The 26075-nt window shown below is 48.3% G+C and overlaps 1 protein-coding gene and 2 non-coding genes across 12 annotated transcripts in view; 2 read left to right on the forward strand and 1 right to left on the reverse strand.

Annotated features, from left to right (window-relative positions):
- LOC123770030 (protein bicaudal C) overlaps positions 1-26075 on the forward strand; it is a 79898-nt gene that overhangs the window by 15914 nt on the left and 37909 nt on the right. For 5 of the 10 annotated variants that reach the window (XM_045761598.2, XM_045761599.2, XM_069301416.1 and 2 more), the window contains exon 3: positions 4097-4166. In XM_045761598.2, the coding sequence (XP_045617554.1) occupies positions 4097-4166 (70 nt within the window). Of the gene's footprint in view, positions 1-4096; positions 4167-5997; positions 6402-26075 lie in introns of those variants that run through there. The other 5 variants (XM_069301414.1, XM_069301417.1, XM_069301411.1 and 2 more) reach the window with 4 other exon arrangements.
- LOC123770222 (U6 spliceosomal RNA) lies at positions 13911-14017 on the reverse strand. Its single transcript, XR_006774311.1, has one exon. It is a non-coding gene; the product is annotated as a U6 spliceosomal RNA (small nuclear RNA).
- On the forward strand, positions 14370-14476 carry LOC123770223 (U6 spliceosomal RNA). The gene has a single exon (XR_006774312.1). It is a non-coding gene; the product is annotated as a U6 spliceosomal RNA (small nuclear RNA).

A 26075-nucleotide genomic window follows, 5' to 3' on the forward strand; every position in this document is an offset into this window, starting at 1 on the left:
TTTGTTTTTGTGTGGTGGATGCGTGGTGTGTGTGTGTACGGTCAGTACTTTCGTATTTAGTAATACACCTTCAGAAGGATGGATTCAGATTGATAAAGATTAAGCCACCCCTAAAAGTAGCACGGGCATGAATAGCCCGTAAATGTAGGCCCTTTCGAGCCATTACCAGTACCAATAGCTGCTTATTGGTTCAGAACGGAACTTAGTTCAGTGGGATGATTTTATATATATAATATATATATATATATATATATATATATACATACACACACACACTGTGTGTGTATTTTCATGTGTTAATTTTCGTGATTTTCACACATGTATGTATATACATGTTACGTTCGTGTGGCTGTTCTCTCCCCCTCCCCTCCCCCAGGTGGAAGTACTGACCCTCCCCGAGGAGGATCAGTAGTTCCACAACAATTCCCTAACTCCCACCGGGAAGCCATTCCTCATCATTCCAGTAGACAAAGTTATTTTAGCACAAGTGGCTACAGTTCTAACACCCGGCAACAATTCCACCCACAGGTATTAGTATAGTTTCATGAGAAACTGTTTATCATCTCTCCAAAACTGGAATTACGAACAACACTTGGTCTCTTGTTCCTGGTGCTTGGTTCATTGTTAATATATTGCCGTAAATAGTTCTTGCTGTTGAAGAAACCATTTTTGTCTTTCGGGGCGGTTCTGGCCATGTCCAGCCGGCCGGCCAATCGGCGCTAGGCTCCTGTGGACTCTATTGGACAGTCGCCTCACGAGACAACATTTTGTGTTCATGTTTTATTTCTAAATGAGGTTTTAACGTTTACTGGTTGGGAATTGACGAAGTTTGAGTTAAATCTGATAAAGCATTAAGGAATTTCTAGGACTTTTCATAGTAAATGGGGAGGTGTAAGGGTGTGGCGGGGTATGACTTAGGGTTCAGGGAGGAGGGGGGGTGTGAGGAGCCGAGTGTCAAAAGACACGGCTGAGGAGGAGGACGCGGGGGGGGGGGGGAAGAGGAAGGGGAGAGGGGGGAAGGCGTTGGGCGTTTCGGATGATGCCAGGTCAGTGTTGACCCAAACTCCATCTGTGCCTCAGTAGTGTTCAAGGGTTCGGTTCCAGCGAGTGCATCCATGATTGAATTCGGAGGGCCCAGCTGTGGCCCGCTTTGCGAGCTGGCCTCCACCAGCGGCCTCGCCCAGCTCTGCAAATCTGCGGATCTTGGTCAAGGAACGGTCAGTGATATCCTCGGGAACACACTTCAGTGGAGCGACGTGGCCGATCGACAAGAAGCACTTTCTCAGTGGAGCGACGTGGCCGATCGACAAGAAGCACTTTCTCAGTGGAGCGACGTGGCCGATCGACAAGAAGCACTTTCTCAGTGGAGCGACGTGGCCGATCGACAAGAAGCACTTTCTCAGTGGAGCGACGTGGCCGATCGACAAGAAGCACTTTCTCAGTGGAGCGACGTGGCCGATCGACAAGAAGCACTTTCTCAGTGGAGCGACGTGGCCGATCGACAAGAAGCACTTTCTCAGTGGAGCGACGTGGCCGATCGACAAGAAGCACTTTCTCAGTGGAGCGACGTGGCCGATCGACAAGAAGCACTTTCTCAGTGGAGCGACGTGGCCGATCGACAAGAAGCACTTTCTCAGTGGAGCGACGTGGCCGATCGACAAGAAGCACTTTCTCAGTGGAGCGACGTGGCCGATCGACAAGAAGCACTTTCTCAGTGGAGCGACGTGGCCGATCGACAAGAAGCCTTTCTCAGTGGAGCGACGTGGCCGATCGGACAAGAAGCACTTTCTCAGTGGAGCGACGTGGCCGATCGACAAGAAGCACTTTCTCAGTGGAGCGACGTGGCCGATCGACAAGAAGCACTTTCTCAGTGGAGTGACGTGGCAGATCGACAAAAAGCGCTTCAGTGGAGCGACGTGGCCGATCGACAAGCACTACTTTCTCAGTGGAGCGACGTGGCCAATCGACAAGAAGCACTTACTCAATGGAGCGACGTGGCCGATTTTCATTCTGATAAAGTAGAGATCAAAGACAAAATTCCTCAGTGGAGCGACATGACAGAACATGTTTTTGGTCGGGATTCAGCTTGTGGTAACGAGAACTACCAGCTTGAGAGCAGCTTACCTGAACTCGTAGAGACGGAGAGACGTGACTCTACGCACGGGGGCTCCACTGTTAACGGAGGACCTTACTGCAACCTGCAACCCCTCGAAGCTTATCGAGTACACAGAGAAGAAATTCTTGCTACCTGGGTCTTCGCGAGATTGGAAAAACTGAACGCTACCACCCCTAGTGGCGGCGAAGTTGCTAGCGGTGCTCCCGCTAGCAATACCGCTGCTAATTTCAGCAGCAACTACAGGAGTGAAGACCTTTTAAAGAACACAGATTGTTACAGGAAAACTGGCTGTGTTGATGAGTGGAAGAAGTTGAGCTACTTCTCCCACCCGTCGGAGAGCGACGCCACAGTCAAGATGGGATTTGAGCCCGACTTCGCTAAGGACAAGCAGACCCTTCACTTCGAAGCCTTCGATAACTTCGATCTCGACAAAGTAGGGCTCCATTGTTTTTGTTTTGGATATTTTGGGGCGACGGCGGGATTTGTCTGTGGAAGGAAACGTTGGCGGCGGTGTGGGTTTTCTAGGGGGGGGGGGTCGTTGGTGGGGTTTGTGGGGGAGGGGGTAGTTGGCGGCGGTGTAGTTTTTGTGGGGGGGAGGGGGTAGTTGGCGGCGGTGTAGTTTTTGTGGGGGGGAGGGGGTAGTTGGCGGCGGCGGTGTAGTTTTTGTGGGGGGGAGGGGGTAGTTGGCGGCGGCGGCGGTGTAGTTTTTGTGGGGGGGAGGGGGTAGTTGGCGGCGGCGGTGTAGTTTTTGTGGGGGGGAGGGGGTAGTTGGCGGCGGTGTAGTTTTTGTGGAAGGAGGGGGTAGTTGGCGGGAGGGGGTAGTTGGCGGCGGCGGCGGTGTAGTTTTTGTGGGGGGGAGGGGGTAGTTGGCGGCGGCGGTGTAGTTTTTGTGGGGGGAGGGGGTAGTTGGCGGCGGCGGTGTAGTTTTTGTGGGGGGGAGGGGGTAGTTGGCGGCGGCGGTGTAGTTTTTGTGGGGAGGGGGGGGGGTAGTTGGCGGCGGTGTGGTTTATTGGGGGGGGAAGAGTAGGGCCTGTTTGGTTTGTCTGGGGGCGGGGCCGTCGGCAGCGGAGGTTTTTCCTATGCATGTCGTATTGCGTCTAGCGCTTAAATTAGATGGGGGGCGGGGCCGTCGGCAGCGGAGGTTTTTCCTATGCATGTCGTATTGCGTCTAGCGCTTAAATTAGATGTATTTTACCGTCGCGAACAAATAGGTGCGATAATTAGCCAGCTTTCATAGTGTAGAATCTCTCCATCTAACAGTTTTCAAAACTGGTGCGTTGTGTTAACATTTTGGTGTAATACAATACTTGACAATAATACCAACATGATAATCGACACGCTCTTCTAATACAGCCTAACTCTGTATTTGTTCTAATATAGCCTAACTCTGTGTGTGTGTGTGTGTGTGTGTGTCGTGTTCTAATATAGCCTAACTGTGTGGGTGTGTATTTGTTCTAATATAGCCTAACTGTGTGTGTGTGTGTGTGTGTGTGTGTGTGTGTGTGTGTGTGTGTGTGTGTATTTATGTAGACAGGCTTTGTCCCCCGACAACGGGAATTACTAAATATTATACGGTTTTGACTGTTTTATTTTAAATTGGCAAACATAAGATTCTTGTTTGTGTACTGAAGTGGTCAGTATTAAATACTGATTTGTTCTGAATATTAACTGGAGCCTATCTTGCTTCAGTCAGCCCCCTTCTAACCCCTGCCCCTCTTAGCCCCCCCCTTAACCCCTGCCCCTTCTTACCTCCCTCCTAACCCCTGTCCCCTTCTTAGCCCCCTCCTAACCCCTGTCCCCTTCTTAGCCCCCTCCTAACCCCTGTCCCCTTCTTAGCCCCCTCCTAACCCCTGTCCCCTTCTTAGCCCCCTCCTAGCCCCTGCCCCCTCTTGCTCCAGTCAGCCCTCCCCCCACTAACCCCAGCCTCTACCCCCTCTCGAATTGGGTTTTGATCTAACATAAACCTTCTCTCCACTTCAGATAATGGAAGACACCAAGACTGAGATTAAATACCCCAAGTTCCTGAAAGTGGGCGCCAGAAACAAAAAGGGTGAGTACTGTTACACGTGTAGTACATCTAGCGTGCTTCTGGGCCTATACCTCTAGGCCTAGGGTAACGGGTGGGCTCAGGCTTCGCTGGGGGGGGGGGGGGGTTAGGTGGCTCTCCAGGCTAGCCTTATTCTGGCATTTTCGCCTTGCCTTGCCCTATGAATGGGGAAGACCAATATCAAACGTTTTCAGTGCCTCGAACTGTGGGTTACTTGGGTTCATGTTATAAGTTTTTGGTAGCCTTCGATTTAGTACAGAGCGTCAAATGAAGAGAACGGGTTGACAAGGTGTCCCCCCATCACCGCGTTCTCTAGAACGGTGTCACTAAAATAGTGTCCTAATTTGCCAGAGTCTAGCCTAACAGAGGACCCACGAATAGAAAACGGGACATTTGTTGGGCTCTGAGAGCATTGAATTAAACTGCAAAAGTAATGTATAAATTCTATGGAAGGTGTAGTTAAATAATTTATATTTATATATACAATATAGTCCGTTTATTTTGTTCCGTGTTGAGTATCTAGGTGTTTGAACCCACTGCCGCGCAGTCACTACTTTGACTTGAGCAATTTGATGTAAATAAGTGTGTAATTATGGTAATTAATTACTTTTTGACTATGAAATGACTATAAAAAATAATGGGGTAATTGCGCTGACGTTTAATGATTAAAATGTCATTATTTGAGATTTGATCATCGAAATCAGTATTGAACAATGTTGGTCTAGTAAGTGTGTAGACGTCAATTTATGTAATGTGGTTTTTACTGCTGTTGTTAAAGATTCGCTACCTGGAACAAATTTCCAAGTAGCACGGGCTATGGTGAGCCCGTAGTGCCGTTGGGTTTTTACTGCTGACAATTAAAGGATATGCAAAATATCGTTACTCCATCCTGATTACATTGTGTCGCTAGGGACAGAAAATAGGGTTATTCATTCCTATTTATAGGGTTTAATTTTAGTTTTATTTATTTATAGGGATTTTTTATTTATTGGGTTATTCAGTTTGCAAAATGGTTTTTGAAAGGTAGAATTGAGGTATAACTTTTTTGCCTTACGATGCGTGTCTTGGATATTTTACATCAATGAAAGGGTTTAATCTATATTTATTCATATAAATATATTTGTGGACAAACTTTTTTTAGCATTCTTTTTTACGTGGCTTTGAATATAAATTATATATATATATATATATATATATATATATATATATATATATATATATATATATATATATATATATATATATATATATATATATATACATATATATATACATATATACAGCGGCCCCCCCTACTGGCCGCCCACAGCGGCCAGTAGGGGGGGCCGCTGTGGGCGCCAGGGAGTCTGGCCGCTACCTTCCTGTATTCTCCTTCCGCCTATATTCTCCTCGCTTTCCTGGAGGATTTCGTGATCTCCGGACGTAGTAGAGATACTGGAAGGCATTTTGGTTGATGTTGGGAGTGTCAAGTTCCATTTAAATGACCTTGGTTTCACGATTAAACGGTGTAATTGAATTGGTGCTGTGGATGGGTCGCGTAGCTTTTGTTTCGCTTTGTGTTAATGTAGGGTTATTTGAGGTTAGTGCCTTGGTAGTTTGTAAATCTCGTTCAGGTGTACCTGTCGCTTTGATTGTAGTTTTGATTTGGGAGGGTTGGCTAGGGGGTTGTGGGGGTGGGGGGTGGTGCATGGTTGGGTTGGGTTAGATTGAGGAGCGTGGGAAAGTCTATGGCGCCGGGTTCCCATGTGTTGGCGTCGACTCCTGTCCCCCCCCCCCCTCCTGGCACAAATATTGTTGGTCAGTTATTCTCGAAATGTGGAGTGGGCAGCGGCTCGTGTCTGCCACTTGTTACCTGTAGTGTGGGCATGGGCGAGGCGCCCCAGCCGGCCGCCCCCTTCGATATGGGCGTGTGGGAGGCGCCTGTATCTGCCGCCCCCTTCAACGTGGGCGTGTGGGAGGCGCCTGTATCTGCCGCCCCCTTCAACGTGGGCGTTTGGGAGACGCCCATACCTGCCGCCTCCTGTAGTGGGGGCGTGTGGAAAGTCCCGCAGACCCCTGCCACCACAACCACAGCTCCCTCACTGGTGCACTACCGCACCAGGCAGGGGGAGGAGGTGCAGGCCCTGACCTACGGGTACCATCACCACCACGCCTCGCCGCCCACGCCTCGTGCAGGAGTAGTACCACCACCAGCAGGCTACACCTATAACCACATCCCCAGGCACCAAGGCATGTTTGGTGAGTGAGACTTGTCGGGTGGAGGGAGGGGGCAGGTGCACAATGTGAGGGCATCCATCACACACCATTTTAGCCATAGCTTCGGTTTAGTTTGATTATACACCCCATACCCATCCCGTGGACGATAGTGGACCCCATACTCATCCCGTGGACGATAGTGGACCCCCATACTCATCCCGTGGACGATAGTGGACCCCCATACCCATCCCGTGGACGATAGTGGACCCCCATACCCATCCCGTGGACGATAGTGGACCCCCATACCCATCCCGTGGACGATAGTGGACCCCCATACCCATCCCGTGGACGATAGTGGACCCCCATACCCATCCCGTGGACGATAGTGGACCCCCATACCCATCCCGTGGACGATAGTGGACCCCCATACCCATCCCGTGGACGATAGTGGACCCCCATACCCATCCCGTGGACGATAGTGGACCCCCATACCCATCCCGTGGACGATAGTGGACCCCCATACCCATCCCGTGAGCGACAGTGGACCCCCCATACCCATCCCGTGAGCGACAGTGGACCCCCCCATACCCATCCCGTGAGCGACAGTGGACCCCCCATACCCATCCCGTGAGCGACAGTGGACCCCCCCATACCCATCCCGTGAGCGACAGTGGACCCCCCCATACCCATCCCGTGAGCGACAGTGGACCCCCCCATACCCATCCCGTGAGCGACAGTGGACCCCCCCCATACCCATCCCGTGAGCGACAGTGGACCCCGCCATACCCATCCCGTGAGCGACAGTGGACCCCCATACTCATCCCGTGAGGGACAGTGGACCCCCCATACCCATCCCGTGAGCGACAGTGGACCCCCATACCCATCCCGTGAGCGACAGTGGACCCCCCCATACCCATCCCGTGAGCGACAGTGGACCCCCCATACCCATCCCGTGAGCGACAGTGGACCCCCCATACCCATCCCGTGAGCGACAGTGGACCCCCCATACCCATCCCGTGAGCGACAGTGGACCCCCCCATACCCATCCCGTGAGCGACAGTGGACCCCCATACCCATCCCGTGAGCGACAGTGGACCCCCCATACCCATCCCGTGAGCGACAGTGGACCCCCATACCCATCCCGTGAGCGACAGTGGACCCCCCATACCCATCCGTGAGCGACAGTGACCCCCCCATACCCATCTCCGTGAGCGACAGTGGACCCCCCCATACCCATCCCGTGAGCGACAGTGGACCCCCATACCCATCCCGTGAGCGACAGTGGACCCCCATACCCATCCCGTGAGCGACAGTGGACCCCCCATACTCATCCCGTGAGCGACAGTGGACCCCCCATACTCCATCCCGTGAGCGACAGTGGACCCCCATACCCATCCCGTGAGCGACAGTGGACCCCCATACCCATCCCGTGAGCGACAGTGGACCCCCATACCCATCCCTTGAGCGACAGTGGACCCCCCCATACCCATCCCGTGAGCGACAGTGGACCCCCCATACCCATCCCGTGAGCGACAGTGGACCCCCATACTCATCCCGTGAGCGACAGTGGACCCCCATACTCATCCATCCCGTGAGCGACAGTGGACTCCCATACCCATCCCGTGAGCGACAGTGGACCCCCCATACCCATCCCGTGAGCGACAGTGGACCCCCATATCCATCCCGTGAGCTACAGTGGACCCCCATACTCATCCCGTGAGCGACAGTGGACCCCCATACTCATCCATCCCGTGAGCGACAGTGGACTCCCATACCCATCCCGTGAGCGACAGTGGACCCCCCCATACCCATCCCGTGAGCGACAGTGGACCCCCCATACCCATCCCGTGAGCGACAGTGGACTCCCATACCCATCCCGTGAGCGACAGTGGACCCCCCATACCCATCCCTTTGCGGTAGTGGAAAGGGTTAGAGCCCCATAATTTATGGGCTCAGGGACTGACCCCAAAATGAATTTAGCTAAACAAGTTAAGTCTTGATAAGCGAGTTATAACATAAGAACGTAACTTGTTACATTATCAATGGTATTGAATCTTGAGGGTTATCTTGAGATGATTTCGGGGCTTTTTCTAGTGTCCCCGCGGCCCGGTCCTCGACCAGGCCTCCACCCCCAGGAAGCAGCCCGTGACGCATTTGAGACCACAAGTATGGTATCAAAGCTGTGGAGAGCCAGTGCCATAGTTCATGTTGTTCCTGCATCCCCCCCCCCATACCCCCACACCCCCTCCTCATCCAGTGGGCACCGGTGGAAAGGTTACAATCGCCCACATTTACAATCCACAATTTGGTCAAAATATGTTTGACAATGTTATGTTTAATATGTTTTGGCCACACGTGTTTGGTCAAAATTTCTTGGACATTTATTGAATGTTATATTCACATTTATTGAATATTTGTTAAAGAGCTCTTTCTGAATTCACGCATCATTTTCACACATCATTACATAGTGACGGAGGAAGTGCGAATATATTTGCCGACACAGTTTAGGCCATAGCCTCGGAGAACGGTAAATATATTTGCAATAATAACTTTACATTTGTTTTATCTCTTTGTATAACAAATATTAACGCTAGTTTTTTTTTAATATTATACGTGTATGTAATGTCAGTTTTGTTTTGTAAGGAAATAAAATTGGAACGACCGCGTTCAAACTTCTTGTATCAGGGTTGGCGTCGTAGCCTAGTTATTTCTATTTACTCTTAATAGTTTTTCCCAGGAATTCAGCCACCCAATCTGCTCATAAAGGTTCGGGAACAACAACAAATTCGTTTAGCTAAGTTGCATCACTGAGCTAGTTACCTGATCAACCAGGCTGTGACTCATACGTCAGGCTGCGAGCAGCCGCGTCTTACAGCCTGGTTGATCAGTCCAGCAACCAGGAGGCCTGGTCGACGACCGGGCCGCGGGGACGCTAAGCCCCGGAAGCACCTCAAGGTAACCAAGTAGTAGAATAATTTAACATAGCTAGGCTTTACACACTGGTGGGTTAAATGACGAAAGTTGGAATAACAGACTTGAGATATTCCTAAGGTTAATGATCCTTAATGATATGTGACGTAAGGTGGGCAGACTGTGTTTGACCCTACTAACTAAAACACCTTATCGTGGGACATTGTATGAGTTAAGATTAAGCAGGTATCAGGAGACAGATAAGACAGTATGATATTATATAGCTCTTTAGAAGGGGTAAGACGACATACTATACAGTCACCTTTACAGTGGAGAGGATACCAGGGGCTAGATTCACGAAGCAGTTACGCAAGTACTTACGAACCTGTACATCTTTTCTCAATCTTTGGCGGCTTTGTTTACAATTATTAAACAGTTAATGAGCTCGGAAGCACCAGGAGGCTGTTTATAACAATAACAACAGTTGATTGGCAAGTTTTCATGCTTGTAAACTGTGTAATAAATGTAACCAAAGCCGTCAAAGATTGAGGAAAGATGGACACGTTCGTAAGTACTTGCGTAACTGCTTCGTGAATCTGGCCCCTGAACAAAGGGACCGAACACTGGCCAACCACACCCATACCACCAGGGCTCGAACCCCTGGTTCTACTCGAAGCATGGCTGTTGCTGCACCAACCAAATTCTAAGTGAATGGATTAACTGTGTTGAAAGAAATTGATTTGCAGATCATGACTTCTGTAATGGGGGAGGGGGGGGTATTGACTGCTGTATTTAACGCTACAGGAGTAAAGCTTCTGCCGCCTCGTGTGCAAAAATACTAATGATTAAAGGCTAAACGAGGATAAACCTTATCCTTGGGGTATATTAGTCCAAGGATAAGTTTGATTTATAGTTCAACAACTTTTTGGCTGTTTTTTTTATGAAAAAGTTCACCTTTTGTTTGTTCAAGCAATAGTAGGTAAATAATACGTTCGGTTTTCGAGGATGTTGGATTTACGTGGATTTAGGAATTTACCTGGACTTGATTTACCTACATAAGGCCAGGTGTTACCTGGACTTATTTACCAGGCCAGGTGTTGTTACCTGGACTTATTTCCCTGTACTAAATTTTGACTGGTCGGGTGCAGTTTTGTTAAGGGTTCTGATGGAGGATGATAAAAATTGGTTTTCTTTCTATTGGGCGGAGGATGAGGTGGAGAGGAGCAGGATGAGAGGGAGAGGAGCAGGATGGCAGTAGACAGGATAAGGAGCACCAAGAGCAGCATGATGGAAGGCGAGAGGCAGCAGCAGTAGGGACAGTGGTGGTGGTAGTCTGAGCACCCAGTAACACGGCTCCTCCAGCGCTTGTTTGTAAAAGGAGTCCCGTGTGTTAAGTGTTAAGTGTGTGTGTGGGTTGTGTTAAGTGTGTGTGGGGGGGTTGTGTTAAGTGTGTGTGTGTGGGGGGGGGGGTGTAAAAGAGTGTGTGTGTTTTAGTGTGTGTGTGTGTTTTAGTGTGTGTGTGTGTTTTAGTGTGTGTGTGTGTTAGTGTGTGTGTGTGTTAGTGTGTGTTAGTGTGTGTGTGTGTGTGTGTGTGTGTGTTAGTGTGTGTTAGTGTGTGTGTGTGTTAGTGTGTGTGTGTTAGTGTGTGTGTGTTAGTGTGTGTGTGTGTTAGTGTGTTACGCGCGCGCGTGTGTACGCTCGCCAAGGGAAAGGGGGGGTGAGGAGGGTGAATGGCATCGTGGTTGGCTGGGTGCAGGGTGCCAGGGTAGTATTAGTAGTATAGTGAATGTGATCGGGTGGTGCCAGCCTGCTAGGCTACTGACTAGGACACTCACTCCTCTCGCCACTGTACTATTACACAAGAATAACACCGTCATTAATATAGGTTCTGCACGTGTTAAGTGGGTAACACAAGCGCTTCACATAAGCGAAGTCCACTATACTGACTAACATCCAGGCGTCTTAAATGTTTAACTTAACATCTAAGAGTTAATATTACGCGTGACTTCAGTATGAGTATATAGTGACAGGCGAAGTCTTTAAGATACTTTTAAGATTATGGCCGTTTGTGCGTTTGTAAACTATTTTTTTGGAAATACTTGAAAACGCAAACATAACATTTGTGAAAATCTAAGAATAATTAGGCTTGTGTTGACAGGAAAAATTGATTGTAGGTTAAGTGATGATTGTGACTGCCCCCCCTCCCTCCCCCCTAGTCATGGACAAATTGTAGGCTACTAGGCCTCATGTAAATGTGGTAAACACACATGAAACAGGACACATAGAAAACAAGTACGAGGAAATACTTCATAAGGTTATTATGAAAAATAAACCGCTATGCCAGTACGAGTGGCGCCATTATGCACCTGTTGTGGTGAATTACATTGTACGACATCGTAAGACTCCGTGTCTGTGTTGGAGGACTAGACATTGCGTAAATTACAATTTTACAAGCTGTCACGTTGATGTGAAAATCAAGTTTGCTTTTCTGCAACGTTTACAATTAATTAATTGGGGGGGGGGGGGAAATAGAATTTTGTGGTTTAGAAGTAAATATCTTGGCGATGATTGTTTTAATTTTCTTCTAAATTGTTGATTGTGTGTAAGTAAACCTCGTCTAGTGCTCGGGAGTATGTGACGTTGAAGCCCATATATATATATTCACCAACCATTCCACCCCCCCCCCCCCTCACCCCAAACCCCTCCCCCCTTTTTTTTTATAGGCCACGTGTCTTTGGCACGACGATACGGGGAAGAAAAGCAGCCATGTATCATGGATGACACGTGCGTTAAAGTGGAAGGGGGGAAATATACATGTATTTTGTTCAGTCTGGCCCCATATCTGGGTGGGGGAGAGGAGAACTATCAGGGGTAAAGCGCCAAGCCATTACAACTATATAGCACTTCTACCATAGACGTTTACAATCTTTTACAATCCTGTTTGTTACTTATTTACAATCCTGTCACTTGTGCCCAGACATAGCTGGGACTTGGTTTAACTGTCTCGAGTGAACAGCTTCTCAAACAAGAACATTAACATTTGTCAACCCTTAAAATCTTACGTTATCTTGCGGGTGCAAAATGGGGGGGGGGGGATCTTTTAAGAACGGTATCTATATATATGACAGTATTTTCCTAACTCAGTGTAGGGATTATTATTCTGCACATATTTCTAATCTCTTAACAGATGTTCACATTCTCGTAGATAGTGGTCAAGGCGGTGTCCATTACTCTCCATCACAGATTCTACAACTTTGCTGCTCAGTTATTTTCCATTCCGAATCTCTGTATATTTGTATCCAAGAGAACCTTTTTTTCGAAAATTAAAATGTATTTTGCGTCTTTTGCAATTATACGCTGTTTATTGGTCGATAAATATTTAGTTGTTAGTGCCTCCTGAAACATGCCAGAGTGATTGCGTGGATGATTGTGGCGAGTCCCGGGTGATTGTGGCGAGTCCCGGGTGATTGTGGCGAGTCCCGGGTGATTGTGGCGAGTCCCGGGTGATTGTGGCGAGTCCCGGGTGATTGTGGCGAGTCCCGGGTGATTGTGGCGAGTCCCGGGTGATTGTGGCGAGTCCCGGGTGATTGTGGCGAGCCCCGGGCGATTGTGGAGAGCCCCAAAGGGAGACAAAAACAGAGTGGGGGAAGTGTAGGGGGATATATATATATATATATATTCTTTGGGTATTAGTAATTCCGCGGGTCCCCCCGTGAAGCCTAGAGTAGATCTGGTGTGAGAGTTGAAGAACGTTCAGCGCTCTTTTGCTCGAGAGGCAAACTAATGTATATTAAACCGACGTAGTTTTCGCCCACAATTTGATATCATCAAATACATTTTAATTTAAAAACTGTGTTACAGTTTGATACATCCGATAGCATTGCTATTTTTATAATTAAAAATTGCTAGTGATAATAGATTACGCTCAGCATTTGGCCTGGGTTCGTATCCCGGGCGGGGAGGATTGACTGGGTGCTAATCCTTGTCTGTAGCCTCTTGGATACTGTAAATGTGTGTGAACTAACCAGCTATAAACGTACAAACATTTATGAATAAATTTGTAAATTTTAATGTGGTAGAGGCGCATGTGACGTCACACCTAGACGAGTCTTATAATTCTTGGTCTAATAAAGAAATTGAATTGGTATCTGGATGAACTGGGCTATAAAGGGGCCATGAAGTATAGTATGGAATACTATAGTTTAATAATGCCAAAAATATGCGAATTGCGATGTGCTTGATGCCCAACAACTTGGGCTGGACCGTAGAGCGAAGGGTTCAATCCCCGACCGGCCAAGTGGTTGGGCACTATCCCCCCCCCCCCCCCCCCCCGGCCCCATCCCAAATCCTTATCCTGATCCCTTCGCAGTCCTATATGGTTGTAAATGGTTTGGCGCTTTTCAGATAGTTTTCTTCATTACCTATACTTTAAATATCTTTGCTTGTAAAATAGTAAACAGTTTTTGTAGAATGGACGCAGGTAGCTGGGATCGAACCCTAGGCAGCTGCACCGGGGGCTGGCCGTAGCCCGCGCCGCCGCGAGGTCTAGCATCATGCCGATACCATTAAATACAAAATAAAATACAGCGAGTGACTGTAGCACCAATTGAGAGTGGCTGGACAATTTGGTTGTTGTGCGGACAAAATGTGGAACGCTTCACGATTTTGCGTGTCATCCTTGCGCAGGGGCCATGCTAATCTTCTCTGTATCGTTCCAATTTTAGTATATGTACTGCCGAAGCGAGTACATGGTCGGATGGCTGGTAGCCGGTCTGGACCTACCGCTGTACAGCGGGTTGTCTCTCACCGTCCACGTTGTTGTTGTTATATATTCAGCTACTCGGAACAAGTTCCAAGCAGCACGGGCTATGGCGAGCCCGTAACTTGGCACAGGAGCGGTGCAATGTGGGGGATAATAAGCTGTTAAAATACCTGGACTGTCACACCGCTCCTGTGCCAAGTAAGTTACGGGCTCACCATAGCCCGTGCTGCTTGGAACCTGTTCCGAGTAGCTGAATATATAACAACAACAACGTGGACAGTGAGAGACAACCCGCTGTACAGCGGTAGGTCCAGACCGGCTACCAGCCATCCGACCATGTACTCGCTTCGGCAGTACATATACTAAAATTGGAACGATACAGAGAAGATTAGCATGGCCCCTGCGCAAGGATGACACGCAAAATCGTGAAGCGTTCCACATTTTGTCCGCAAACAACCAAATTGTCCACAGCCACTCTCAATTGGTGCTACAGTCACTCGCTGTATTTTATTTTGTATTTAATTGTATCGGCACGATGCTAGACCTCGCGGCGGCGCGGGCTACGGCCAGCCCCGGTGCAGCTGCCAAGGGTTCGATCCCAGCTACCTGCGTCCATTTACATGCAAAACTATATAATTTACATTTTCATAATTTGTTTTAAGATTATTATAGCTAATTGTTTCAACACGTTAACTGATCCTACACATAGGGCCTAAATTGTTGGTAGCTTAGCACGTTCTCTATTTATCCGGCGTAAAAAAATGTAGTGGTTTAGCAGTTAAGTCATAAACAATCTAACCCACACAACCTGCCAGAGTCCAGTATTCTCTAGTCCCAGATCGTCAATAATGAAGTAGTTTTTAATTTTCCTATACCGCCACAAATTTTACGTTTAAGATTGTGTCAAATGTTAGTCCGTTCGGTAAGAGAATCGGATTTGCTGCCTCCTTTAGAATCTTGAGAATTTGTCGAGGTCCCTGATGCTGCCCAACCACTTGGGCTGAACGGCTTAGTGACGGTCTCGCCTCTTGCAGGTCGGTGTTCAATCCCCGACCGTCCAAGTGCACCATTCCTTCCCTTCGTCCCATCGGAAATTCCTGATCCCTTCCAAGTGTTGTATAAACGTAATGGTTTGGCGCTTTCCCCTGATGAAACCTTTAATCTTTGACTCGTGGTGTACTAATTAATTAATTTTATTGCTTCCGCGCTACTATTGTGGTTTATAGTCCAATGGTTCAGTTGGTCTTGCACAGAGTACTTCCAGTACTGTTTTGTGCATTATCTATTACTTGTCCATCCAGTACGGCACTGTGGTTAATTTAATGTACACCCCCAAATGTACGTGCTGTGAGGGGGGCGGCGGCGGCGGCCATGGTCGTGCTGTGGTGGGCGGCCATGGTCGTGCTGTGATGGGGGGGGGCGGCCATGGTCGTGCTGTGATGGGGGGGCGGCCATGGTCGTGCTATGATGGGGGGGGGCGACCTTGGTCGTGCTGTGATGGGGAGGGGGTGGCCTTGGTCATGCTGTGAGGAGGGGGTGGGGGTGGCCTTGGTCATGCTGTGAGGAGGGGGTGGGGGTGGCCTTGGTCATGCTGTGAGGAGGGGGTGGGGGTGGCCTTGGTCATGCTGTGAGGAGGGGGTGGGGGTGGCCTTGGTCATGCTGTGAGGAGGGGGTGGGGGTGGCCTTGGTCGTGCTGTGAGGAGGGGGTGGGGGTGGCCTTGGTCGTGCTGTGAGGAGGGGGTGGGGGTGGCCTTGGTCATGCTGTGAGGAGGGGGTGGGGGTGGCCTTGGTCGTGCTGTGAGGAGGGGGTGGGGGTGGCCTTGGTCATGCTGTGAGGGGTCTGTCCGTCTGTCTTTCTGGCTCTGTCTCTGGCTGTCTGTCCCATGTCTGTGCATGTGAAGGAAACGGCCATTTATAGACATGTGAAGTGGATGATATGCAGCGGCGTGGACATTTATTATAAGGAGAGCGGCGGCGGGTGTCCGGGTCCACAGTAATCTGTCTGTTGATGGTCAAGTGGAGGCCGCCACCTGGGTAAACAACTACCCAATTGCTATCTGCGGTGGTTATCATCCATTGGACCCGTGAATGATGTCGTTGTGGTCACGGGTCATCTCCAGTCATGCTGCTTGCAGCGTCTCGCCGTCTCTCTCGTGTGTGTGTGTGTGTGTGTGTGTGTGTGTGTGTGTGTGTGTGTGTGTGTGTGTACTCACCTAGTTGTGTTTGCGGGGGTTGAGCTCTGGCTCTTTGGTCCCGCCTCTCAACCGTCAATCAACAGGTGTACAGATTCCTGAGCCTATCGGGCTCTGTCATATCTACACTTGAAACTGTGTATGGAGTGAGCCTCCACCACATCACCCCCTAATGCATTCCATTTGTCAACCACTCTGACACTAAAAAAGTTCTTTCTAATATCTCTGTGGCTCATTTGGGCACTCAGTTTCCACCTGTGTCCCCTTGTGCGTGTTCCCCTTGTGTTAAATAGACTCTTTATCTACCCTATCAATCCCCTTCAGAATCTTGAATGTGGTGATCATGTCCCCCCTAACTCTTCTGTCTTCCAGCGAAGTGAGGTTTAATTCCCGTAGTCTCTCCTCGTAGCTCATACCTCTCAGCTCGGGTACTAGTCTGGTGGCAAACCTTTGAACCTTTTCCAGTTTAGTCTTATCCTTGACTAGATATGGACTCCATGCTGGGGCTGCATACTCCAGGATTGGCCTGACATATGTGGTATACAAAGTTCTGAATGATTCTTCAGAACATTGATTTGTGTGTGTGTGTGTGTGTGTGTGTGTACTCACCTAGTTGTGCTTGCGGGGGTTGAGCTCTGGCTCTTTGGTCCCGCCTCTCAACTGTCAATCAACTGGTGTACAGGTTCCTGAGCCTTTGGGCTCTATCATATCTACACTTGAAACTGTGTATGGAGTCAGCCTCCACCACATCACAACACTTCCTAATGCTTCCTAGTGTGTGTGTGTGTGTGTGTGTGTGTGTGTGTGTACTCAGTTGTGCTTGCGGGGCTTGAGGTTTGGCTCTTTGGTCCCGGCTCTCAACCGTCAATCAACTGGTGTATATTGATGTACAAAACCAACTTGATGGTTTCGGGGCTTGGCGTCCCCGCGGCCCTGTCCTCGACCAGGCCTCCTGTTTTGTTACACACCCCCAGGAAGCAGCCCGTAGCAGGTGTCCTAACTCCCAGGTACCTATTTTACTGCTAAATGCTAAACTGCTTACGTCCGGCTTGATGGAGGCCTATTAGTCGGGTTAAATAGTCTATAATCCGTATACAAGTACATTTTCACTGGTATGAGTCACAACAAAGTGATATTAAAGATATTTTTAGCCAAGTTTAACAAGAATCCCGGGTTTGCGTAACAATTCACAACTGTTGAAATCTTAAGCAGACAATCTGATTTTTTCTTGCCACTGGTAGTGCAAGAAAAGCTCTCGGCATGTTAACAGGAGTCGCTAGTAATTTACACCAGTAAATTAAAGTAATTTACACCAGTAAATTACTAAAATGAGCAGGCGATGAGTCACAACGTGGCTGAAGTAGTTTGACCAGACCACACACTAGAAGGTGAAGGGACGACGACGTTTCGGTCCGTCCTAAAGTAAATTTACTAAAGTAAATTTCTCTGTAAAGAAATAAAACAAAAATAACGGTGTATTATGACCTTCGGGGAAATTCAAGCAAGGAGTTTGGAGTGTAAAGAGTTCAACTAGAGGCAGGAGTTGGCACCGTAGGTGTGGTGAAGCAAGCGTGTAATTATGAAAGTGACCAAGCCGGGGAGACCTTAGCGAGATGACGCCCCGCTCCCAGCTGTGTCTGGGTACACGTGACAGGATGAACAACCCAGCGGGTTTTCTTCCTATTGGGGAGTGTTGTACATGCTGCTATGGCGGTGTGGCCACTCACAAGATGAGTGGCGCTGCCCAATACTGTCACTATGGCGGTGTGGCCACTCACAGGATGAGTGGCGCTGCCCAATACTGTCACTATGGCGGTGTGGCCACTCACAGGATGAGTGGCGCTGCCCAATACTGTCACTATGGCGGTGTGGCCACTCACAGGATGAGTGGCGCTGCCCAATACTGTCACTATGGCGGTGTGGCCACTCACAGGATGAGTGGCGCTGCCCAATACTGTCACTATGGCGGTGTGGCCACTCACAGGATGAGTGGCGCTGCCCAATACTGTCACTATGGCGGTGTGGCCACTCACAGGATGAGTGACGCTGCCCAATACTGTCACTATGGCGGTGTGGCCACTCACAGGATGAGTGGCGCTGCCCAATAAACTCGCCCCTCGGGGCAAAATTTAAAAAAAAAAAAAAATTAAAATGACGCCCCGCACGACTGGCGTAGCCTGTCCTGAAATCCTCATTCAGGATTTTTATAATATATAAAAATGGGTGTACCGACGAGTGTGAGGGGAGGGGGAGGAGGGGGGGGGGGGGAGAGATGGTTGTACTTGCCTGTGTCCAGGGGGGGGGGGTGGGTAGAAATAGCCAAAGCTACTCTATCCCTTTGAGATGTATTTCTTTCTTGTCTCAATAAACATACTTGAACTTGCTTGCCTGTGTGCGCGTGCTTGCACGTGTTTGTGCCCCCGTCCCCCCCTCTACCCCCCCTCTCCTCCCCCTCTCATCTTAACCACCGACTTGAGGTGGGTCCCCCCCCACACACACTAGCACTGTAAAAATAACTGAAGATCTCTTACTCGCATATTGAGCCTTTCCTATTCAGTGTGCTTTTAGACGAGAGCGGAGACCACTACACTTGTTATATGTGACGGTTGTTGAGTCAAGGATGAAGACGACCCTATTAGATCGGATATACCCCCCCCCCCCCACCCCCGCTCTCCCTGGACGGAGGCAAAGGGGGTAGAGTACAGGAGGGTGACACCCAAGAAACTTATCTTATTTGTATTAGCCTAGTAAGTGCTTTCCTCTTTCCTTACTGGTAGTTTAATAGTTCTCTGTACGTTCTCCTTGTTAATAAGGGGCACCTAGACAGGAAGACTATATCTGCCACAAGTATTAAAAGATTACCAAGTATCATTCAGAGTACCGACTCGAGAGCCAAAAGATAACATTCCCGCTGTCGATAACAGGAAGCCTGTTCTAAGGTTTGTCGAGTCCCTCATCCCCCCCTTTCCACCCAACCACTTGTGCTGGACGGTAGAGCGACGGTCTCGCTTCATGCAGGTCAGCGTTCAATCCCCGACCGTCCACAAGTGGTTGGGCACCATTCCTTTCCTCCTCCGTCCCATCCCAAATCCCTATCCTGATCCCTTTCAAGTGCTATATAGTCGTAATTGGCTTGGCGATTTCTCCTAATAATTCCCTTCCCCCTCTCCCCCCAGGGCTAGTCCAACTATGGACCTTCCCCAGGATGCAACACACAACCACAACACACGTCGAACTCAAATAGGTGAAAAACAAGAAAAAAAAACCATGTCCAACCGTTTCTGCTCTGTCTGGTACCAGATTGAACCCGGGTCACTCTTTTGAGTCAGTGTTAAACAACGCTCAAGGCAAATGTATCTTCCTCCCCCGTTAGCTTATTTCTTGATCAAATTAATCCCCCGCGCAACTGTAAATCTTGACATCTATTTTAAGATTGGGATGAAGATGCCTCCAGTTTATATCTGATGTGGACTTTGTCTTAAATTTATTTAGCGAGAGACGTCCTGAGGATTTGCTCTTGGAGTTTGTGACTGTCGGTCGGAGGTGATTTAGTTGCTGATGCAGTTGTGAAGTTGACGTTGTTGGTGAGAAGAAACGGGCGGGTGAAATATGGTTACGTTAAGAGATTTACGGTGGATGGGCTGGCGCTGTCTTGTGTGGAAGACGGGCCAGCCGAGGGGGAAGGGGGGCCGCTCTAGGGGATCCAGGCCAGCCGAGGGGGCCGCTCTAGGGGATCCAGGCCAGCCGAGGGGGCCGCTCTAGGGGATCCAGGCCAGCCGAGGGGGCCGCTCTAGGGGATCCAGGCCAGCCGAGGGGGCCGCTCTAGGGGATCCAGGCCAGCCGAGGAAATATTGCCTCGTCTTAGTTCATCTACGGTAGAAGGTAACTTGTCAAGTTAATGAAGTCAACGTGTTAGTGTACGCTTGTCATTAATGAAGTCAACGTGTTAGTGTACGCTTGTCATTAATGAAGTCAACGTGTTAGTGTACGCTTGTCATTAATGAAGTCAACGTGTTAGTGTACGCTTGTCATTAATGAAGTCAACGTGTTAGTGTACGCTTGTCATTAATGAAGTCAACGTGTTAGTGTACGCTTGTCATTAATGAAGTCAACGTGTTAGTGTAGGCTTGTCACCATATTACCCGGTGTTGGGGCTGAAGTGTTTGTATGACACATGTATCTAAAGGAAGATGGTTTTAGTGGATCGCCGCCCCTCCTCCCTGGCGCTGTTGGCCGCAGGATGTCCCGGGTCTCCTGGTGCAGCTGGTGTACGACTATCGTCTCAGTAACGTGTCGTCTGTTGCTTGAATACACTTGTACAAAACTGCTTTGATAGCTTATTTTTTTTGTAATTCAGGTTTTGTGTGTCTAAATTCCCTCACTTCACCCCTCCCCTTTCCTTCCCATTTCCCAGATGCTTCCCTCTTCCATCTCTCGGTGCATGCGTCCTCCCCCCTCCCCCACCTCTCCCATCCTCCCATCTCCCCTCTGGCCTTCCCTGGGCTTGAGTCACACAGGTAGTGGCACAGTTGGCTGGCGGGCCACGTGGCGCCACCACCACCGCTCGTCCGGGTAAAGTGTGGTAGGAGGTTGTGAGCGCGCTATACCTCGCTGTGTCGCCGCCGCGGTTCCATTCTCGCTGATGTTTGTGGTGTTTTAGGTTCAGTTACTATGAACCAAAAGTTCCAAGTAGCCAAGTTCCACCATAGTCATGGTGAGCCCGTAGTGGACTTGCCCGACACAGGAGCGGGGCTGTAACTGGAATGTTTGTGTATTGTGCGTGTATATGTAGATATAAATCTTATCCCGCTGAAGCAATCTCATTCCCTATTGTCCCAAGGGTAATGTCGTGTCTCTCTCTTGGGGGATTGTGCCCAGGCCTAAGAGGTTTTTCCCGCCAAAAGGATTGAGGGGGTCGGAAAGTTTTTTAACGAGCTACAGGCGTTAGGCTACAGCGGGGCGGCGTGGAGGGTGACCTCCACCCTGGTCCTTGGTGAATACCAGTGCAAACCTCGCCTCCTCGTACGACTAATTTCCTTAAAGCGAGATTTTTTTGTGAAAGTTTTTAAACTGAAAATTATGAATACTCCCAAGTAATATTGCCGACCAGATCCACGCCGAAGGTATTAAGTGTTAGATGATATAACAGCCCGTCCTCCTAAGGTTCCCCAACGTCAAGAAACGGTCGTACTATCGTGCGACCTATTTATCTAGGTTATTAGATTAACCTAATGTAGTAGGTTAGGTTAATACTAACCTACTAGAGGAACCGAAACAGAAAACGGGGTATATAGTCAGTTTCGTGAGCCGCTTCCTTTTTCTAGTATCTTGAGAGATGAGATGAGATGATTTCGGGACTTTTTTTTTTTTAGTGTTCCCGCGGCCCGGTCCTCGACCAGGCCTCCACCCCCAGGAAGCAGGCCTCCAGGCCTCCACCCCCAGGAAGCATTGTTGTAGTACTGTACAACAATTGTGTGGCTGTAGGTAGAAAGTGTGTACACATGCGGCGACGTTCTATTAGGAGCGGTTGGGTATGGCCAGTAACTGGATGGGTCACCGTGTTGACACAGCCGTCCCCCATGGTTATGGGGGACCTCGCAAGAGCTGTCTGCCTCCCCCCCCCCCTCAGCATGAGTTCATGGAATAATCTACGCGCGCGTGCGTTTGTGCGCGTTGCACCTGTGTTGCTGGCACTGTGCCTCTGGAAGCCTGGGGAAGAGGGTGTTCGATTAGTTTGTTGCCGTTAGAAAGTTAGAAATGTTCTCTATTCTAAGTGACCTTAACGGGTGGCAGTTGTTCGTAGAGCTTTACGGGGTGTGATGGGTTGTGTATTTTAGCCTGTGGTTAATTTTATAACTTGTGTTTAGGATGTAGGATTTGTGGAGGTAGGTCTTGCGCCTGTATAAATTCTTTGATGGTACAGTGTTTTAAATATAAATAAATTATGTTTATTCAGGTAAGGTACATACATACAAGTGATGTTACATTAATGGATTGATATATAGATAGCTAGTACATACAATGCCTAAAGCCACTATTACGCAATGCGTTTCGGGCGTTTTCTTTTAACTGGTTGTATTTCAATCGCAAGACCAGCTTGTTCAGTGTAATATTAGTAAAGCCAACTGTGTTGAGGTATCTTGTAGACCCTAAACATTACCTGCCGAGCTTACGGCAAAATGGTTCCCTGGAGAGTACTGTATGTAACCGAGGCTGGCTCAGTGCAGTGGGTGATCACGGGAGGCATCTCCCGTCACGCAGGGTGCAGTCGCACCTCCACAGATCTCCAGTATCAGCTAATGATACTGGTAATGGCTCAAAAGGGCCACCACATTCATGCCCGTGCCACCTTTTGGGTGGCTTAATCTTCATCAGTCAGTCAGTGGGTGATGCTAGTTTTACTCAAGTTTTACTCTACTCGTGTCGCCAGTAACTGGATGGGTGACCCCGCAGGGTCTAGATTACGCTGTGTGGTGTACGACGGTTATAATTCATCGGGAACACTGCCTTGTATAGCAATTTATAAATGATTGGACTAAAGTACTTTATTGATGAGCCTTGTTAACAAAGGGTTTAAAGTTGTATCACGTATTCAATACACGTAACAATGGTGGATTCCAACCCCCTTATTGAGGTTTAGAAAATAAATATATATATATATATATATATATATATATATATATATATATATATATATATATATATATATATATATATATATATATATATATATATATATATATATATATATATATATATATATATATATATATATATATATATATCTATCTATATCTATCTATCAGCATATTTAGCAGTATAGAGTTGTGGATTCCATAGAGTATAGAGCAGAGCTCCACCGCAGCGAATATCTGTATATGACCAAATATTTAAGTACAAATTTGTGTTTACAGTAAAATACTATACAGTACTTGAAAATAAAATGTTAGGTTTTGCATGCTACTTCTGTATAAAATATTAAGCGTTCAAAAGTTGGCTTAGAACACAGATTGTGAATATATCCCCGGACAGTAAACGTTCTTTCTCGTGATGGTGATTGATAAAGATTAGGCCACCCAAGAGGTGGCACGGGCATGAATAGCCCGTAATCGTGATGGTGACCTGGTAGTACTTGTGATGGCTGGCAGGTTTGACGCCGTCCACCTCAGCCTCCAGATTCCGCCTTGATAAGCGGGCTCTTGCACCACTATACTCCCGTGCTCTAATATACTGCTATTCTCCGTTCTCTTATCTACTCATCATCCTCCTTGTTCTCTTCCCTCCCCCTTCTCTCTCGCCTGTTAGTAATAATTATACTGTAGGCCTGGTCGAGGACCGGGCCGTGGGGACGCTAAGCCCCGAAACCATCTAATGATATTTAAAGCTATGTAGACGAGGAGTCACAATAACGTGGCTGAAATATGTTGACCAAACCACACACTAGAAAGTGAAGGGACGACGACGTTTCGGTCCGTCCTGGAGAATCAATCTACAATCGACATGAGAATAATGGTCCAGGACGGACCGAAACGTCGTCCCCCCTTCACTTTCTAGTGTGTGGTCTGGTCAACGTATCTCAAGGTAGCCCCGTCTTCCCTGCCCCCTTCCTCCTCTCATTCCACAGTGGTGACACTGTGCCTTATTGAAGGTCATCTCCAGACACGCCTCGTTAATGGGGCTCTGAGTCAAATGTTCCCAGGTTTCATATCTCACATTTTTACCCTGATACACGATACCTGTCTACCCAGTGGTTTGTAGTGTGTTTTCTCTCTCTCTCCTGTCCTTGTCTGACTCCCTCATGCTGCTGCTGCCGAGTTATGCTGGGGGAGGGGGGGGGGATTAGGGGGAACGGGGGGGGGATGTAGGTGGTGGTTTTGAGGGTAGTCGTTGAAAGGAAGGGAACTATCAAGGAAAAGCGCCAAGCCCTACGACTATATAGCACTTGGAAGGGGTCAGGATATTAGGATTTGGAATGAGACGAGGGGAAAGGAATGGTGACCAACCACTTGGACGGTCGGGTATTGAACGCCGACCTGCATGAAGCGAGACCGTCGATCTACCGTTCAGCCCAAGTGGTTCGACGGGTAGTCGTTGAGGGAATGGTCTTAAAATAAACAAACTCGGTAAAAGAATAAATATAACTGTTAGAAATCAAAATGAAGATATCAAAGGAAAACTTTCCTACCTAACCTCTTCACCCCCCCCCCCCCTTAAAGAAAATGTATTATTGGTTTCGGGGGGCAATGGAAGGGGGGGAGGGGGTGTTTTACGGGGGTGGTAGTAGAGGTTGTGGCGAGGGGTACAGTGAGGATTATGGTAAGGGGTAACAGTACTGTGAAGGGGGGGGGGGTGGCCCACAAGATTGCTCTAAGTATCCCCCCCCCCTCCCCCTCCCTAGCCGAGGCCCGTAATAGCGTGAGAACAAACAAGTAAACGAGCTGGACCATAGAGGTGCGGTTGTTGGCCGCTGGTTGGCCCTTCAGACGGCCGTAATTGAAGCCATCAATCCGGGGCTTGTGCGAACGCTTGAACCTCGGCGCCGGATACCCATCCAGCCGCAGACGAACGGGGCGTTGGACACGGATTTCCAATATTTCTGAGGCGGAGTCATGGGGCGATTCTGGGAACATTGAGCCGGCAATGTGTCCACCTCCCAATCCCTGTCAATAGGAGTGCTATTTATATATTAGTGGTTCCAGACGCCTGAAAGGCAGTTAATTGCTTGCTCTTATCGCCATATTCAGTAATGGGTCTGTATTCCTCTAGCTGTGATTGAGGGTGGGAAGGGGGGGGGGGTTGAGCTTCGGCTCTTTGGTCCCACCTTTCAAATCAGTTGCCTTGTGTAAAGGTTCCTGAGCCTATTGAGTTCTATCATATTTACTTTTTTTATAAACTCTGCTACTCTGAACAAAATGTCTATATAGGTATAGTGAGCCTGTAATTGAGTTCGGTTATTTACGACACCCTTGTTACTGTGTTATTTGGGGTCAAAGTTTTAAATAAAGGTAGAGTTTCCTTCTTTTCGCTTTGGTTTTATAGTCTCTATAACGTTTTATAGTTTCTATAACGTTATCTCGGTGGCGGATATAGATGCAAAGTGTTCACTAGTGTGTCCCATTCTTCAACTGCTTTTTAACCATTGTAGTCGCTGTGGATTTTGCATTTAATGCAGCTGCTCCTAATTAAATTTTTTCATTTTGAATCGAGAGGAGTTTATTGGGCAGCGCCACACATCCTGTGAGTGGGCACACCGCCATAGCAGCATGTACAACACTCCCCAAAAACAAGAAAACCCGCTGGGTTGTTTATCCTGTCACTTGTACCCAGACACAGCTGGGACTTTCTTAACTGTCTCAAGTGAACAGCTTCTCAAACAAGAACATTAACATTTGTCAACCCTTAAAATCTTACGTTATCTTGTAGGTGCAAAATTGGGGGGGGGGGGAAATCTTTTAAGAACAGTATCTTTATTCGACAAATATTTTCCTAACTTAAACAATGTGGGGTTTATTATTCTACACATTTCTAGTGATTCTTAGATGTCCACGTTATCTCTGGTAGTGGACAAGGCGGTGTCCGTCACTCATAACAGATTCTGCAACTCCGCTGCTCAACTGTTGTTTCCATTCCAAATCTCCATGGATATTTGTATCCAAGATGGATTCATGCTAATACTGATTCTCTCCCTCGTCCTCCTCCTCCTTCGTCCATAATGACTGGGATTGCCAGCTACAACCATGTTGTACCATCGTACAGATTCACTGATTTGTTCTTCTATCCTTTCCTCAGTTACCTTGTCACGGTGATGTTGCCTGATAATCTCTCTTAATTTGTAGAAGTCTTGGGTATGAA

This window comes from Procambarus clarkii, chromosome 45, assembly GCF_040958095.1.
Source record: "Procambarus clarkii isolate CNS0578487 chromosome 45, FALCON_Pclarkii_2.0, whole genome shotgun sequence".
Lineage (NCBI taxonomy): Eukaryota > Metazoa > Arthropoda > Malacostraca > Decapoda > Cambaridae > Procambarus > Procambarus clarkii.